At 42.9% G+C, this 13,610-nt stretch overlaps 1 protein-coding gene and 1 long non-coding RNA gene across 2 annotated transcripts in view; one reads left to right on the top strand and one right to left on the bottom strand.

The window, feature by feature from the left end:
- Positions 1-13,610, top strand: part of LOC117513590 (ATP-dependent RNA helicase DDX3X-like) — a 156,469-nt gene that overhangs the window by 138,850 nt on the left and 4,009 nt on the right. Inside the window, 2 exon segments of the mRNA XM_034173772.1 lie at positions 8,957-9,110; positions 9,769-9,893. Of these exon segments, the coding sequence (XP_034029663.1) occupies positions 8,957-9,110; positions 9,769-9,893 (279 nt within the window).
- Positions 1,535-9,372, bottom strand: LOC117513599. Its single transcript, XR_004561645.1, has 3 exons — positions 9,362-9,372; positions 5,727-5,731; positions 1,535-1,734 (listed from the first exon to the last, which is right to left on the bottom strand). It is a non-coding gene; the product is annotated as an uncharacterized LOC117513599 (long non-coding RNA).

Genomic DNA, 13,610 nt, shown 5'->3' on the forward strand with positions numbered 1-13,610 from the left:
GAGGGAAGGAGGTTGTTTGCCAAAATCTCACAATACTTGACCGCATCCATCCTCTCTTTAATACGGTGCAGTCGTCCTGTCCCCTTTGCAGAAGAGCACCCCCAGAGTATGATGTTTCCACCCCCATGCTTCACGGTTGGGATGGTTTTCTTGGGGTTGTTCTCATCCTCTAAACATGGTAAGTGGAGTTGATTCCAAAAAGCTCTATTTTGGTCTCATCTGACCACATGACCTTCTCCCATGCCTCCTCTGGATCATCCAGATGGTCACTGGTGAACTTCAAACGGGCCTGGACATGTGCTGGCTTGAGCAGGGGACCTTGCTGCCCTGCGGGATTTTAACCATGACAGCATCATGTGTTAATAATGTAATCTTTGTGACTGTGGTCCCAGTTCTCTTCAGGTCATTGACCAGGTCCTCCTGTGTAGGTCTGAGCTTTCTCAGAATCATCCTTACCCCACAAAGTGAGATCTTGCATGGAATCCCAGACCGAGAGAGACTGACAGTCATCTTGTGTTTCTTCCACTTTCTAATAAATAATCATAACAGTTGTTGTCTTCTGCCAAGCTGCTTGCCTGTTGTCCTGTAGTCCATTCCAGCCTTGTGCAGGTCTACAGTTTTGTCCCTGCTGTCCTTAGACAGCTCTTTGGTCTTGGCTATGGTGGACAGGTTGGAGTGTGATTGATTGAGTGTGTGAACAGGTGTCTTTCATACAGGTAACAAGTTCAAACAGGTGCAATTAATACAGGTAAAGAGTGCAGAATAAGAGGGCTTCTTAAAGAAAAATTAACAGGTCTGTGAGAGCCAGAATTCTTGCTGGTTGGAAGGGGGTCAAATACTTATTTTATGCAATAAAATGCAAATTAATTATTTAAAATCATACAATGTGATTTTCTGGATTTTTTTTTTAGATTCTGTCTCTCACAGTTGAAGTGTACCTATGATAAAAATTACAGACCTCTCCACTCTTTGTAGGTGGGAAAACCTGCAAAACTGACAGGGGGTCAAATACTTATTTTCCCCACTTTATATGATATTCACAACACGATTGAAAGAAAGAAGAAAATTCCATGGACAATCATTGTATTTGCAGCAACATAACTATAAGCATGAGAATCTAACCTTAAATTTAATCAACCAAAAAATTACAAGCAATTTTGTCAATTTTATCAGTGGTTAGGGGAGGTGATGGTCTAGCGGTTAAAGTGCTGGGCTTGAGACCAGAGGATCCTCGGTTTGAATCCCAGCCTGACCTGAAAATCACTAAGGGTCCTTGGGCAAGGTCTTTAATCCCTTAGTTGCTCCCGGTGTGCAGTGAGTGCCTTGTGTGGCAAGCACCCGTCACATTGGGGTGAATGTGAGGCATTATTGTAAGCGCTTTGAGCATCTGATGCAGATGGAAAAGCGCTATATAAATGCAGTCCATAGTTCTGTTGCATTGAGTATTACAAACAGCTTTACATCATGGTCACATAACACAGCATTACTGTCTTCAGTTTGTTGCCACAAATCAGGAGCTCTTTCAAACTTCTAGGAGAAGATAATGGTTTGTCCCAACGATATGCTCCAGGAACATCTTCATGAGAAGAGTCAGATTTCAGACTTATTTTTTCAGCTCTCTCAACCTTGGTCTTGTTGAAGCACAGCCTACATGACTGGTGCCACTTATCTGTGTTAGCAAGGCAAGTAGCCTGAACTCCCTCCCCTTCATCCAGTCTCTCAAGTGACGACATTCTCAGCAACTGCCTCAGTTCACTAAACATCTGCAGATTATCGGATAAGGATGCACCATCTTTTCTGACATTCTTCCTTTTGGATTAGGTTGGATCTGTCATTGGTGTCTTTTTTTCCTCTTGACATATCACACAGAGTGCCCAGTTTGTCTTAGTAACTGCTTTAGTTGAATGTTGAGGGCACTGGACATTGCATGTCTTGTATGCAGAACTGTTTAGGCATTGTCACTACCTAGGTCTTCATTTCTGGATACAGTGGTCCCTCATTTATCGCGGGAGTTACGTTCTAAAAATAACCAGCAATAGGCGAAATTTGCGAAGTAGTCAGCATTAGTTTTTACAATTATTATAGATGTTTTAAGGCTGTAAAACCCCTCACTACACACTTTATACACTTTTCTCAAACAGGCATTAACATTTTCTCATTTTTCTCTCCTGTGTAAATACTCTCTTTTTTCTTCTGGGCGAGAAGATTATAAACAGACACACGCAGAACACAATGCACGTGCTCTCTCTTCGCTCACTGCCTCCGGGGGTATGGATGCGGGACCCGCAAAGAATCCAAGTCATGGCCATGGAGCTCTGCGGCTGCGGTTACCGAGACCCTGCGGCGCTGTGGATTTTCCGCAAGAAATCTATCCTTGCGGGCTGCCAGAGCGATCCGCATCAAAACAGCGAGCGTAGTCTCTGGACCTGTTGCCAGAGTTGCTGCAGCTCCGCACAGCAGAGAGGGGGGCGGTGTGAGTGGCCCGCTGTGGCGTTTATCGAGCCCGCAGACTCAGTAAGCGCATCGGAGGCAGTGAGAGCAATCACTGTGATGGCGACCGGTGCCGCGACCGGCCCGCCTGATAAGGACGCAGAACACAATGCACTGTTAACAAAAAAAAAAAATTGCACTAAAAAAAAATCTGCGAAACTGCGAGGCTACGAAAGGTGAACCGCGTTATAGCGAGGGACCACTGTATACAATTCATCATCCCTCTGCCTACAGCTGTGAGTTGTTCACATACTGCATCGTATCAGTTCCAACATTAGGATGTATGTAGAGTACAGTGCAGTTCCAATATACTGCTGAGTCATGGCCACTGAATAAGTGTGTGTAACAGACTACATATTTGCCACAGCCACACATAAGGCCCCTTCACACACAACAGGAATAAGTAGGAATCAGGGCGAATCATGGCAAATCAGCCCGAATGAGCGAACCACGAAAAAATTGAGCCAACGTTGGGGGGACACATGGTCGGGCAGGCGTGAACGAACCCACTGTGACGGTTTCGTGCACGAACACAGTGCGAGCAGCTGTAGCGTGTGGAACCAAATCGCACAGCTGCTGTGGAGATGAAAAAAATTAAAACTGCACACCATGAAAAAACTGCTGAAGAAGCTGAAGCTGAAGAAGGAGTCCTGCTTGTCTTTGTTGGCAGGTGGGACCCCGGAGGCAGCTGGTACCGGCAGGCCAAGCGTGCCGCAGCCCGTGCGGTCGCAGAGGCAAAACCCGGGTCTGGGAGGAGTTTGGGGAGGCCATGGAGGAGGACTATCGGTCGGCCTTGAAGAAATTCTGGCAAACCGTCTGACGCCTCAGGAGGCGGAAGCAGCACTCCACCAGCACTGTCTATGGTGCGGATGGGGAGCTGTTGACCCTGACTGGAGATGTTGTCGGGCGGTGGAAGGAATACTTTGAGGATCTCCTCAATCCCATCATCACGTCTTCCGAAGAGGAGGCAGAGACTGGGGACTCAGAGGCAAACTCATCCATTACCTAGGCTGAAGTCACCGAGGTGGTTAGAAAGCTTCTCGGTGGCAATGCTCCTGGGGTGGATGAAATCCATCCTGAGTACCTTAAGTCTCTGGATGTTGTGGGACTGTCTTGGTTGACACGCCTCTGCAACATCACGTGGCGGTCGGGGACAGTGCCTCTGGATTGGCAGACCAGGGTGGTGGTCCCTCTGTTTAAGAAGGGGGACCAGAGGGTGTGTTCCAAATACAGGGGGATCACATTCCTCAGCCTCCCCGGTAAGGTCAATTCCAGAGTACTGGAGAGGAGAATTCGACCGATAGTTGAACCTTGGATTCAGGAGGAGCAGTGTGGTTTTAATAATGGTCGCAGCACACTGGACCAGCTCTACACGCTCCATCGGGTGCTCGCCGGTTCATGGGAGTTCACCCAACCAGTCCACATGTGCTTTGTGGATCTGGAGAAGGCGTTCCCTGTGGGGGGTGCTCCGGGAGTACGGGGTCCGGGGTCCTTTGTTAAGGGCTATCCGGTCCCTGTACGACCACAGCAGGAGCTTGGTTCACATTGCCGGTAGTAAGTCAAACCTGTTTCCAGTGCACGTTGGCCTCCACCAGGGCTGCCCTTTGCCACCACTTCTGTTCATTATCTTTATGGACAGAATTTCTACAGAATCTCGCTCTGCTGTTTGCGGATGATGTGGTTCTGTTGGCTTCATCAAATCAGGACCTTCAGCATGCACTGGGGCGGTTTGAAGCATCCGGAATGAAAATCAGCACCTCCAAATCCGAGGCCATGGTTCTCGACCGGAAAAAGGTGCTTTGCCCTCTTCAGGTTGGTGGAGTGTCCTTGCCTCAAGTGGAGGAGTTTAAGTATCTCGGGGTCTTGTTCACGAGTGAGGGACGGATGGAGCGTGAGATCGACAGACGGATCGGTGCAGCATCTGCAGTGATGCGGTCGCTGTATCGGACCGTCGTGGTGAAGAGAGAGCTGAGTAGGGGTGCAAAGCTCTCGATTTACCGATCGATCTGCATTCCGATCTTCATCTATGGTCATGAGATTTGGCTCATGACCGAAAGAACAAGATCGCGAGTACAAGCGGCCAAGATGAGGGTGGCTGGGCACTCCCTTAGAAATAGGGTGAGGAGCTCGGTCACTCGGGAGGAGCTTGGAGTCAAGCCGCTGCTCCTCCACGTCGAAAGAAGCCAGTTGGGGTGGATCGGGCATCTTTTCCGGATGCCCCCTGGACGCCTCGCTGGAGAGGTGTTCCGGGCACGTCCCATTGGGAGGAGGCCCCGGGGAAGACCCAGGACACGCTGGAGGGACTACGTCTCTCGGCTGGCTTGGGAACGCCCTGGGGTTCCCCTGGAGGATCTGGGGGAGGTGTGTGTGGATCGGGAGGTCTGGGTGGCTTTGCTTGAGCTGCTGCCCCCGCGACCCGACTCCGGATAAAGCGGAAGAAAATGGATGGATGGATGGATGGGTATCTGGTATTTTAACTATGCCGCCCCACTGATGCTTCCCCAGAGCAGAAGCTTGTATATTTTTTCAAGCAAAATGCAGCGACCTCGTGTATCTTGGGAGCAAAATTAAGAGCCTCAAATTATGAACAACTTTTGGAAATAGTTTGGTACTCAAGTACTAATTAAGCCCCAACTTCTGGTCTTGTTTAATGAAGCAAACTGCAGAAATAGCTTCAGGCTGCCTCCAAAAGCGAGTCACTTCCCATAATAACCCATGTTAAAATCTCCAAGTTTGAAGAAGAAATAAATGTTTGTTACTGGTGTTTCAGATCAAACGGTCCACCCCTAAAAGTTGGTCCACCTTGCCTCCACTGCACATGCGTCATATCAGACCTCAGCAGCTCGTCTGAGACAGACTCTCTTCACCCAAAGCGATAGGGTTGCCATCCGTCCCTTGAAAAACAGAATTGTCCCTTATTTGGAAATAAAAGTGTGCGTTCCGTATTGACCTGAAACGGGACGCAGTTTGTCCCGTATTTCTGTGAGAATCAAAAAGTCTGTAAAATGTCAGTGGAATTGACTGGCGCTTTATATGGAAACTTACGGTAAATTTGATCCCAGCCTCTCTCCTGCTTTTCACCAATGAGCTGACAGACACGAGTTGACAATACAGAATCACTCTTATCTCATTGGTCGAGGGACATCTGCTCGCAAGAAGATACCGATGTCATGAGCCGACGACGGTCGCTGGACGACAATAACAAAGCGCAGCATGGCTGATATCGATACAGACACCGACACTGGCACTGCAGATATGCCTATGGACAGCAATGTCTGTAACGTCGTTACTCCTCCTAAAAAAAAAACAAACAAAAAAGAATGCAAAAATACAGGGGCGAATGAGAAAGGAAAATGGCTGGGTGGAAAAGGTGCGCGACAACAGCTAAGTATTGTAAGTATTGTTTACTTTTCAGACTTTATTTTTTGCACTTTTTATTACACTAAATATGTAAATGTGCACTGTTACATTGTTTTGGATGATGCAAATTTCCTATTGTTTTTTTGTTAATTTATACAATTTTAAGTTAAGCACTACAGAGAGATTTATTTTTAAAGATTCTTTTTTATTTTATGCTTTGAAGCAGGACAGAATGCTCATATTGAAATTGAGTGAAAATTTATTTTGCACTAAAAATAAATTGCTAAATAATAATTTCCACGTGTTCATATCAGAACAAATGCATGTATGCATCTACTTAAATTCAGGGTCAAGTCAACAGTCAAATGGTTAAAAATCATTTCACACAGACGCTGGGAAGGGTGAAGGCAATGGTCGGTCGGCCCTGGCGGTGAGGTGTCCCTTATTTATTTTTCAGAGAGTTGGCAACCCTACAAAGCGATCAAATGGATTAATGGGATTATTAACCATCAGGTGACAAGGTAACACCTCTTAAATCATTCTGAAGTCAATTTTAAGTAGAAACGAGGCAATACTGTGTTATATTTTGAAATGCCCGACGTGCATCAGTTGGCAGACGTGCAGTGAACGCATCAGCTAACAGCTTGTGTAGCCGCGGCGCTATGATCGCTTCCCCTGTCTGTTATTGTGAAATAATGTTGAATTTATGTGGAAATTATTGTTGTACAAAAGCTTCAGATATCTGTCACTGAGATAGATGATGACTGGAGTGCAGTTTGAAGTAGAAACGAGTTGATAATCTGTGAACCGCGGCTATTGACGCATGCTCAGTGCAGGCAGGGCGGATCGATTTTTTGGGGGGGGGCATTCGGTCGGCAGCACCTGGTTCAAAGGAAATGTTTTAGGTCTCTTATACGAGGGCTGTCAATAAAGTAAGGGTCCTTTTTATTTTTTTCAAAAACTATATGGATTTCATTCATATGTTTTTACGTCAGACATGCTTGAACCCTCGTGCGCATGCGTGAGTTTTTCCACGCCTGTCGGTGACGTCATTCGCCTGTGAGCACTCTTTGTGGGAGGAGTCGTCCAGCCCCTCGTCGGAATTCCTTTGTCTGAGAAGTTGCTGAGAGACTGGCGCGTTGTTTGATCAAACTTTTTTCTAAACCTGTGAGACACATCGAAGTGGACACGGTTCGAAAAATTAAGCTGGTTTTCAGTGAAAATTTTAACGGCTGATGAGAGATTTTGAGGTGATTCTGTCGCTTTAAGGACTTCCCACGGTGCGAGACGTCACTCAGCGCTCTCAGCCGCCGTCGTCAGCCTGTTCAAGCTGAAAACCTCCACATTTCAGGCTCTATTGATCCAGGACGTCGTGAGAGAACAGAGAAGTTTCAGAAGAAGTCGGTTTCAGCATTTTATCCGGATATTCCACTGTTAAAGGAGATTTTTTTAAATGAAAGACGTGCGGACGGATCCGCGCGTCGGGACGCAGCCGATGCGGTGCGGCGGCACAGGAAAAACACCTCCGTGTTGATAACCATTTGTAAAATCCAGGCGGCTTTTGATGGCTTTCAGTGGAGTGAGTATATGAGAAATTGTTTAACAGGCAGGACATGTTCCAACTTGTCCTTAAGGGTTTCAACAGAGGTGTTTTTCCTGTGGCGGAGCGTCATCAGCCGTTAAAATTTTCACTGAAAACCAGCTTAATTTTTCGAACCGTGTCCACTTCGATGTATCTCACAGGTTTAGAAAAAATTTTGATCAAACAAAGCGCCAGTCTCTCAGCAACTTCTCAGACAAAGGAATTCCGACGAGGGGCTGGACGACTCCTCCCACAATGAGTGCTCACAGGCGAATGACGTCATCGACAGGCGTGGAAAAACTCACGCATGCGCACGAGGGTTCAAGCATGTCTGACGTAAAAACATATGAATGAAATCCATATAGTTTTTGAAAAAAATAAAAAGGACCGTTACTTTATTGACAGCCCTCGTAGGCAGTTCCCCCTTCATGAGAGCTGTACAGAGGTGATTTTTTTTTTATAATAATTTGCCAGTTCAAGATATTTTAAATCATAAAGTTATGGATAATCAATGGCAAGGTTGCACTGAGAGACAGGTAACGTGCATCAGTGAGCTGTGTGCAGAAGCCTGCAAGTAGAGACTGCTAGCGGTGGCTGTTACCTGTCTGACAAACAGCCCCTAGACCCAAAAAGAACAGTATGAAAACAGACTTTTCAGGGGTTCTTGCTCATAGCTTGGCTTCACGCACGTGTCTTCTTATTGTTACAGTACTCACAGGTAACTTTAGACCTTCTTTAATCACCCTGGAGCTGATCACTGGTTGAGTCTTTGCCATTCTGGATACTCTTTGATACATTTAAATGGCAGTTTTCCCTTTTCTTCCATGTCTTTCTGTTTTTGTTTTTTTTGTTTTTGTTTTTTTACTAAAATTGGAACATCTTTAACTTTTGATTCCTGTACTAACTGAAATTGACCTTTGTCACCAGTTTTGCTATTTCTACTCTAACTCCATAGAATTCAGTCATAGATGGTCCAGACTATACCTTTTAGGAATATTTATGATCAGACAAATAATAATACAATAACATGCTTTTGGAGGGCGGTATGCATTTTCAGAGGCCCGACGTTCATGACCAGATTTTGGGCGACTGGTCATGAACCCAAATATATGTCATTATTATGTCATCTGTAATATTTGGTAATTAGCACATTGTAACACTGTACAAGATTGAGACATTTTGGCAGAGTTCTGGCTCTTGATTAACAAACCTAGACACTGCCAGTTTCATGCGTTGGTGTCTGTATTCTGATATCAACAATCATATACCTTGAAATGTTATCAGAATGTAGCAAGCACTTGTACCAAAGCAGCATGTGCCAGTGGGGAATATTGTGCTCTCAGAGCACTCTTGTTGTAAAATAATTTTGTTTCTATGTGCAAAGTAACATAATGTAAACATCCAAAATCAAACTTGGATGTGTTGAACTGCTGTGTTGAAAATTCCTTGAAGAAAACATTACATTTCATAGGGGGCTAATAAGTTTGTCCTCATTTGTATGCCTGTATCTGTGTGTACTCGTAGGGCTGGCAACATCATTCTTCAACGATAAGAATGGGAACATCACTAAAGATCTGCTGGACATCTTGGTCGAAGCCAAACAAGAAGTTCCGTCATGGTTGGAGAGTCTGGCCTATGAACACCAGCATAAGAGTAGCAACAGAGGGCGCTCTAAGAGGTTTTTTTTTTTTTTTTCGCTGCCACTTCTTAATTTTAAGTTACATAAACAGTTTTTAAAATTACATAAACAGTTTTTTAATGTTATTTTTTTTTCTTGTCCCAAATGCAAAAAAGTGTGATGTGCAATTTCTTTGTGATAATTAAAAAAAATTACAGTGTGGAAAAAGCTTAATTTGGGGAGCTCTCAAACAGTTTTATTTCTAAAAATTTTGAAGCAAGAAGTTGGATGTCCATGGCTATGTCAGTTACTCCTTCCTTTTCTCCAGAGGGGTATTTGTGTTCTGTTCCTTTTCTTTGTATTTGGAACTTCAAAATCTTTCTATTTGTAGGACATCTACAATGACACGTGTTTCTGCCCACCATGTCCATGTTCCATCTCTATCTTGTCATGTAGATTGTTGGACATTAGTGAGTGACAGTTCATATTACACCCCACCCCAAGGCACACACATCACTGGAGACAATATCAGTAGCGGTATACGAGTAGTTTTTGGTTTACATTTGTGATCAAACTGAGTGGATTACAATAATTGGATCCTTGTGGAGTGAGGATTAATAATCATTAATGTCGTCTTGCATTGCATTGACAGATTTTCACATGAGAAAACAAACTAAATCACACTTGCACTTTACAGTAATAATCTATTATCCTCCAGGTTTTCTGGTGGTTTTGGAGCGCGTGATTATCGCCAGGCCACAGCTGGAGGTAACACTGGAGGGTTTGGAGGACGTGGAGGTCGAAATCAGTCAGGACATGGAGGGGCTCGTGGCTTTGGTGGAGGTGAGCATCTGTTCTTAATGTAATATCTGTGTTTCTATTCTAAATCAGTAATTACTAGATTTAAATCTAGTGCTATAAAAATCGTAGATTAGATAAATACACTATTTGGACATATGGGACACATTTCTTCCAGAGTTGCTTTATCCTGCGTGTTGTATTCGGTGTAGATATTTTGTGTAGCTTATTGTATAAGTTGCCCTATATAATATTGCAAAAAGGTGTAAAAACAATAAAATGTATTGTAGAATTTTAGGAGAGTAGCTATTAAGTCTTTATTTCTGAGAAGTACCAATGATTTTTATCTCCCCCCTCAGATCATAGAACATAAATTATCAACATGGCTTTTCCAAGTTTGTAATGTGAGCAAACACAAAGATGTGTAGTTAATGTGTCTTAAAAATAAATAACGCTACCCTCACTGTTTGATGTAAGATTGAAAATCAGTTCCAGTTTTCTGCTGTCAAGTCATGAAATGCTTCCATATATTTATAGACAAGTTATGAATTGAAACCAGATTTGGCTCATTCTTAGTGTAAAAATTATATGATAACAGCTGGCTTTTCATTAGAATGAAGAAAGGTTCATAGATTATTAATTGACTATTAAATTAATCATCAACTATTTTGATAACCAATTAATTGTTTTAAGTCCTTTTTTAAAATATCAAATGCTTTTATTTCAGTTTACTCCTGTCTGACTGTAAAATTAGTACAGTGGGTAAAATAAATATTGAACATGTCACCATTTTTCTCAGTAAATATATTTCTAACGGTCCTTCCGACATGAAATTTTCACCAGATGTCGGTAACAACCCAAGTAATCAACACATGCAAATAAACCAAAACAAGTACAGGAATTAAGTTATGTGTAATAAAATGGAATGGCACAGTGGAAAAAGTATTGAACACACTTTCTGAAATGTATTGAATACTTTTTAAAAGCCTTTGTTGGTGACGACAGCTTCAAGATGCCTCCTGCATGGAGAAACTAGTTACATGCATTGCTCAGATGTGATTATGACCCATTCTTCCACACAGTCTTCAAATCCTGAAGGTTCTGTGGACCTATTCTTTTAACTCTGATCTTTACTTCTTTCCAAAGACTTTGTATTGGATTCAGGTCAGGTGATTGACTGGGCCATTCTAGCAGCTTTATTTTCATTGGTCATCGGCCAGCTTGGTCGGTGTTGCTCAGCCCTGCTGTTGACCAAGGCAGGGATGTACATCTGGAGCTGGTCCCCGGGCGCCTAATGGCGACTTCTGCTCCTACTGGCAATTAGGATGGGTTAAATGCAGTAGACACATTTCATTGTGTAGGGAACATGTTCTTCTGTGCATATGACAATAAAATTCCTTTGAATCCTTGAATCCTTTGAATTCTCTGAAACCAATTCAAAGTTTCATTGACTGTGTGTTTGGGATCATTGTCTCGCTGAAATGTCCACCCTTATTTCTCCTTCATTATCCTGGGAGATGACAGCAAATTTTTATCAAGAATGTATCAGTACATCTTTCCATTAATCCTTCCTTCAATTACATAAAGTTTACCAGTGTTGTATGCTAAAAAAACAGCTCCACACCATGATGTTCCCACCTCCAAACCTCACTGTGGGTATGGTGTTTTTGGGCTGATGTGCAGTGCCATATGACCAGTGTTGGACACAGCTAACCAAAAAGTTAGCTTCGATAACTGGTAATCAGCTAACTGAAAAGCTATCTTTTTAACACTAAACTGATAAACTGTCTAAAAACTTATCGGAAGCTACAGATAACCGATAACTTTCAATTTTGCCTCCCATACGGTCTCAGCTACTAAGAAGCTGATTTTGAGTTTAAACACCGCCAAAGCTTCTAATAGAACCAATGGCGATCACAAACCCAATCACCCAATGAGCCAGCGCTTCTGTTTTTGTACGCTCTGCCCCCTGCTGTAGGGAAGCATCATTTACCCTGACAGGATACAGTGTTCCAGCGATGGGGCAGAGGTCTTGAAATGGAAAGCAGGTTTGAATTATGGTTTTGCTTTATAAATAAAATGATTCCATATAGAATAACTACATTAATGTAAACTCTTAAAATGTACAGTGATATATAACACATATCTGTTAATTTTAAAATAATGCACTAATTCTGAAGATATGAACATTAACACACCAAAGGGATTATGGGTAAACTAAGCCTCCGCTCATACTGATTGGTTGATTCATTCATTCTATGTAAAAAACCAACACAAGTGAATCAATGTAACATGTGTTGGTGTTTACAAATAAATGTGCTTTTGTAAAATATGTCAGTTTTGTCATTTGTATAAAAACAGAAAGAAATTTTCAAGATCCTGCTGGACAGCACCTAAGTGCACGCGTGATGACATCACAACTCTATCCGGTTAGGGAGACAAAGTTTCTTTCAATAACAAGAACTGTCAAAAAACGTTCTCATGTGTGGTTGGAGATGTGTGTGGCGATAGGAATCGCATTTTGAATGCTTGAATAACGATGTCAGTCGCACAAAGAAATCAAATAATAGTGAAAACATGTTCAGTGCGGTGTCATAACACATCAAACAGTTTCTCCGTGAGGTGTCATAACATCCGATCGGTTAGCGGCTTGGTGCGGTGTTATAACAAATCAATCAGTTGCTCCATGAGGTGTCATAACATCAAGCCTGGTTCACACGGCAAGATAATTAGGCTGATATCAGACCCGATCTCCCCCTTCCGACAATCTTAAGGACGCCCCGACAATCGTGATGACGCTAAATATAATCTTATCAGATATTCCTGCCGTGTGTTGTGTGTTAAGAAGGACGTGAGGAGCTAAATGTGACATGCAGCCAATCAGAAAACGAGGTGTTTGACCTGGGAATGTTCCAGTGTGAAATCTGTTTGTGTGTTGTTTTTACCATGTGGCTGCACACCACACACTGTACAACTAAACCTGTCAGATCTATGATTTTTTTTTTTTTTTTTATCTCCACGTGTGGGGTCTCTCAGGTTTTGGAAAGCTACAGATAATTTTAAAATCCTACGGTCGACAACACTGTGATATAACTAATATAGATGGCAGTGTTCTATGCATTTTGACGCCGGTTATGTCACACGGCCCAAATCACAATTTAACAGACTTTTCGGCTTTTGGAGGAGCAACCGGAGCTGCTTCTGGCATTTTTACATAAAACAAACACAATAACAATGTCTGTAAACCCAGAGAATATATTCACGAGAGTTTTAGGCACAATATAGACAAATAGACACATAGACAACAGTTTATGTTGTCGTCTTTGTGGAGCCTGATCAGAGCGTCTCAAATGCATTTCTCCTGTCTTGAACTTTTACCCAGAATGCACTGCACACACACCATGTCCACACTAAAACCTTTAAAGCTAGTCCAATACTTTAACCTCTTAAACCCTAGAGTCCCCAAATTTGGGGACTTGCCCTGTTTTGGAACATTTGAACACTCATAACTAACCAGTGCTGACACCAACATACACTTATTATACATTAAAATGTCAAGGGAAGTCTCCTCTACAAACATATCCACTTCAATCACATATCAACTAACCACAGCTGAAACACCAAGCAAATAAAGACATAAATCGGAATTCATTTTTCTGGAAAAAAAACCCCTCATTTACTCCTACCAAGTATTATTTCAATTTTTGTTGCATCCACAACATCCCCTAGGACCTGTCGTTTAGCTAATACAAACTTTTACAT

Source organism: Thalassophryne amazonica, chromosome 1 (genome assembly GCF_902500255.1).
Source record: "Thalassophryne amazonica chromosome 1, fThaAma1.1, whole genome shotgun sequence".
NCBI lineage: Eukaryota > Metazoa > Chordata > Actinopteri > Batrachoidiformes > Batrachoididae > Thalassophryne > Thalassophryne amazonica.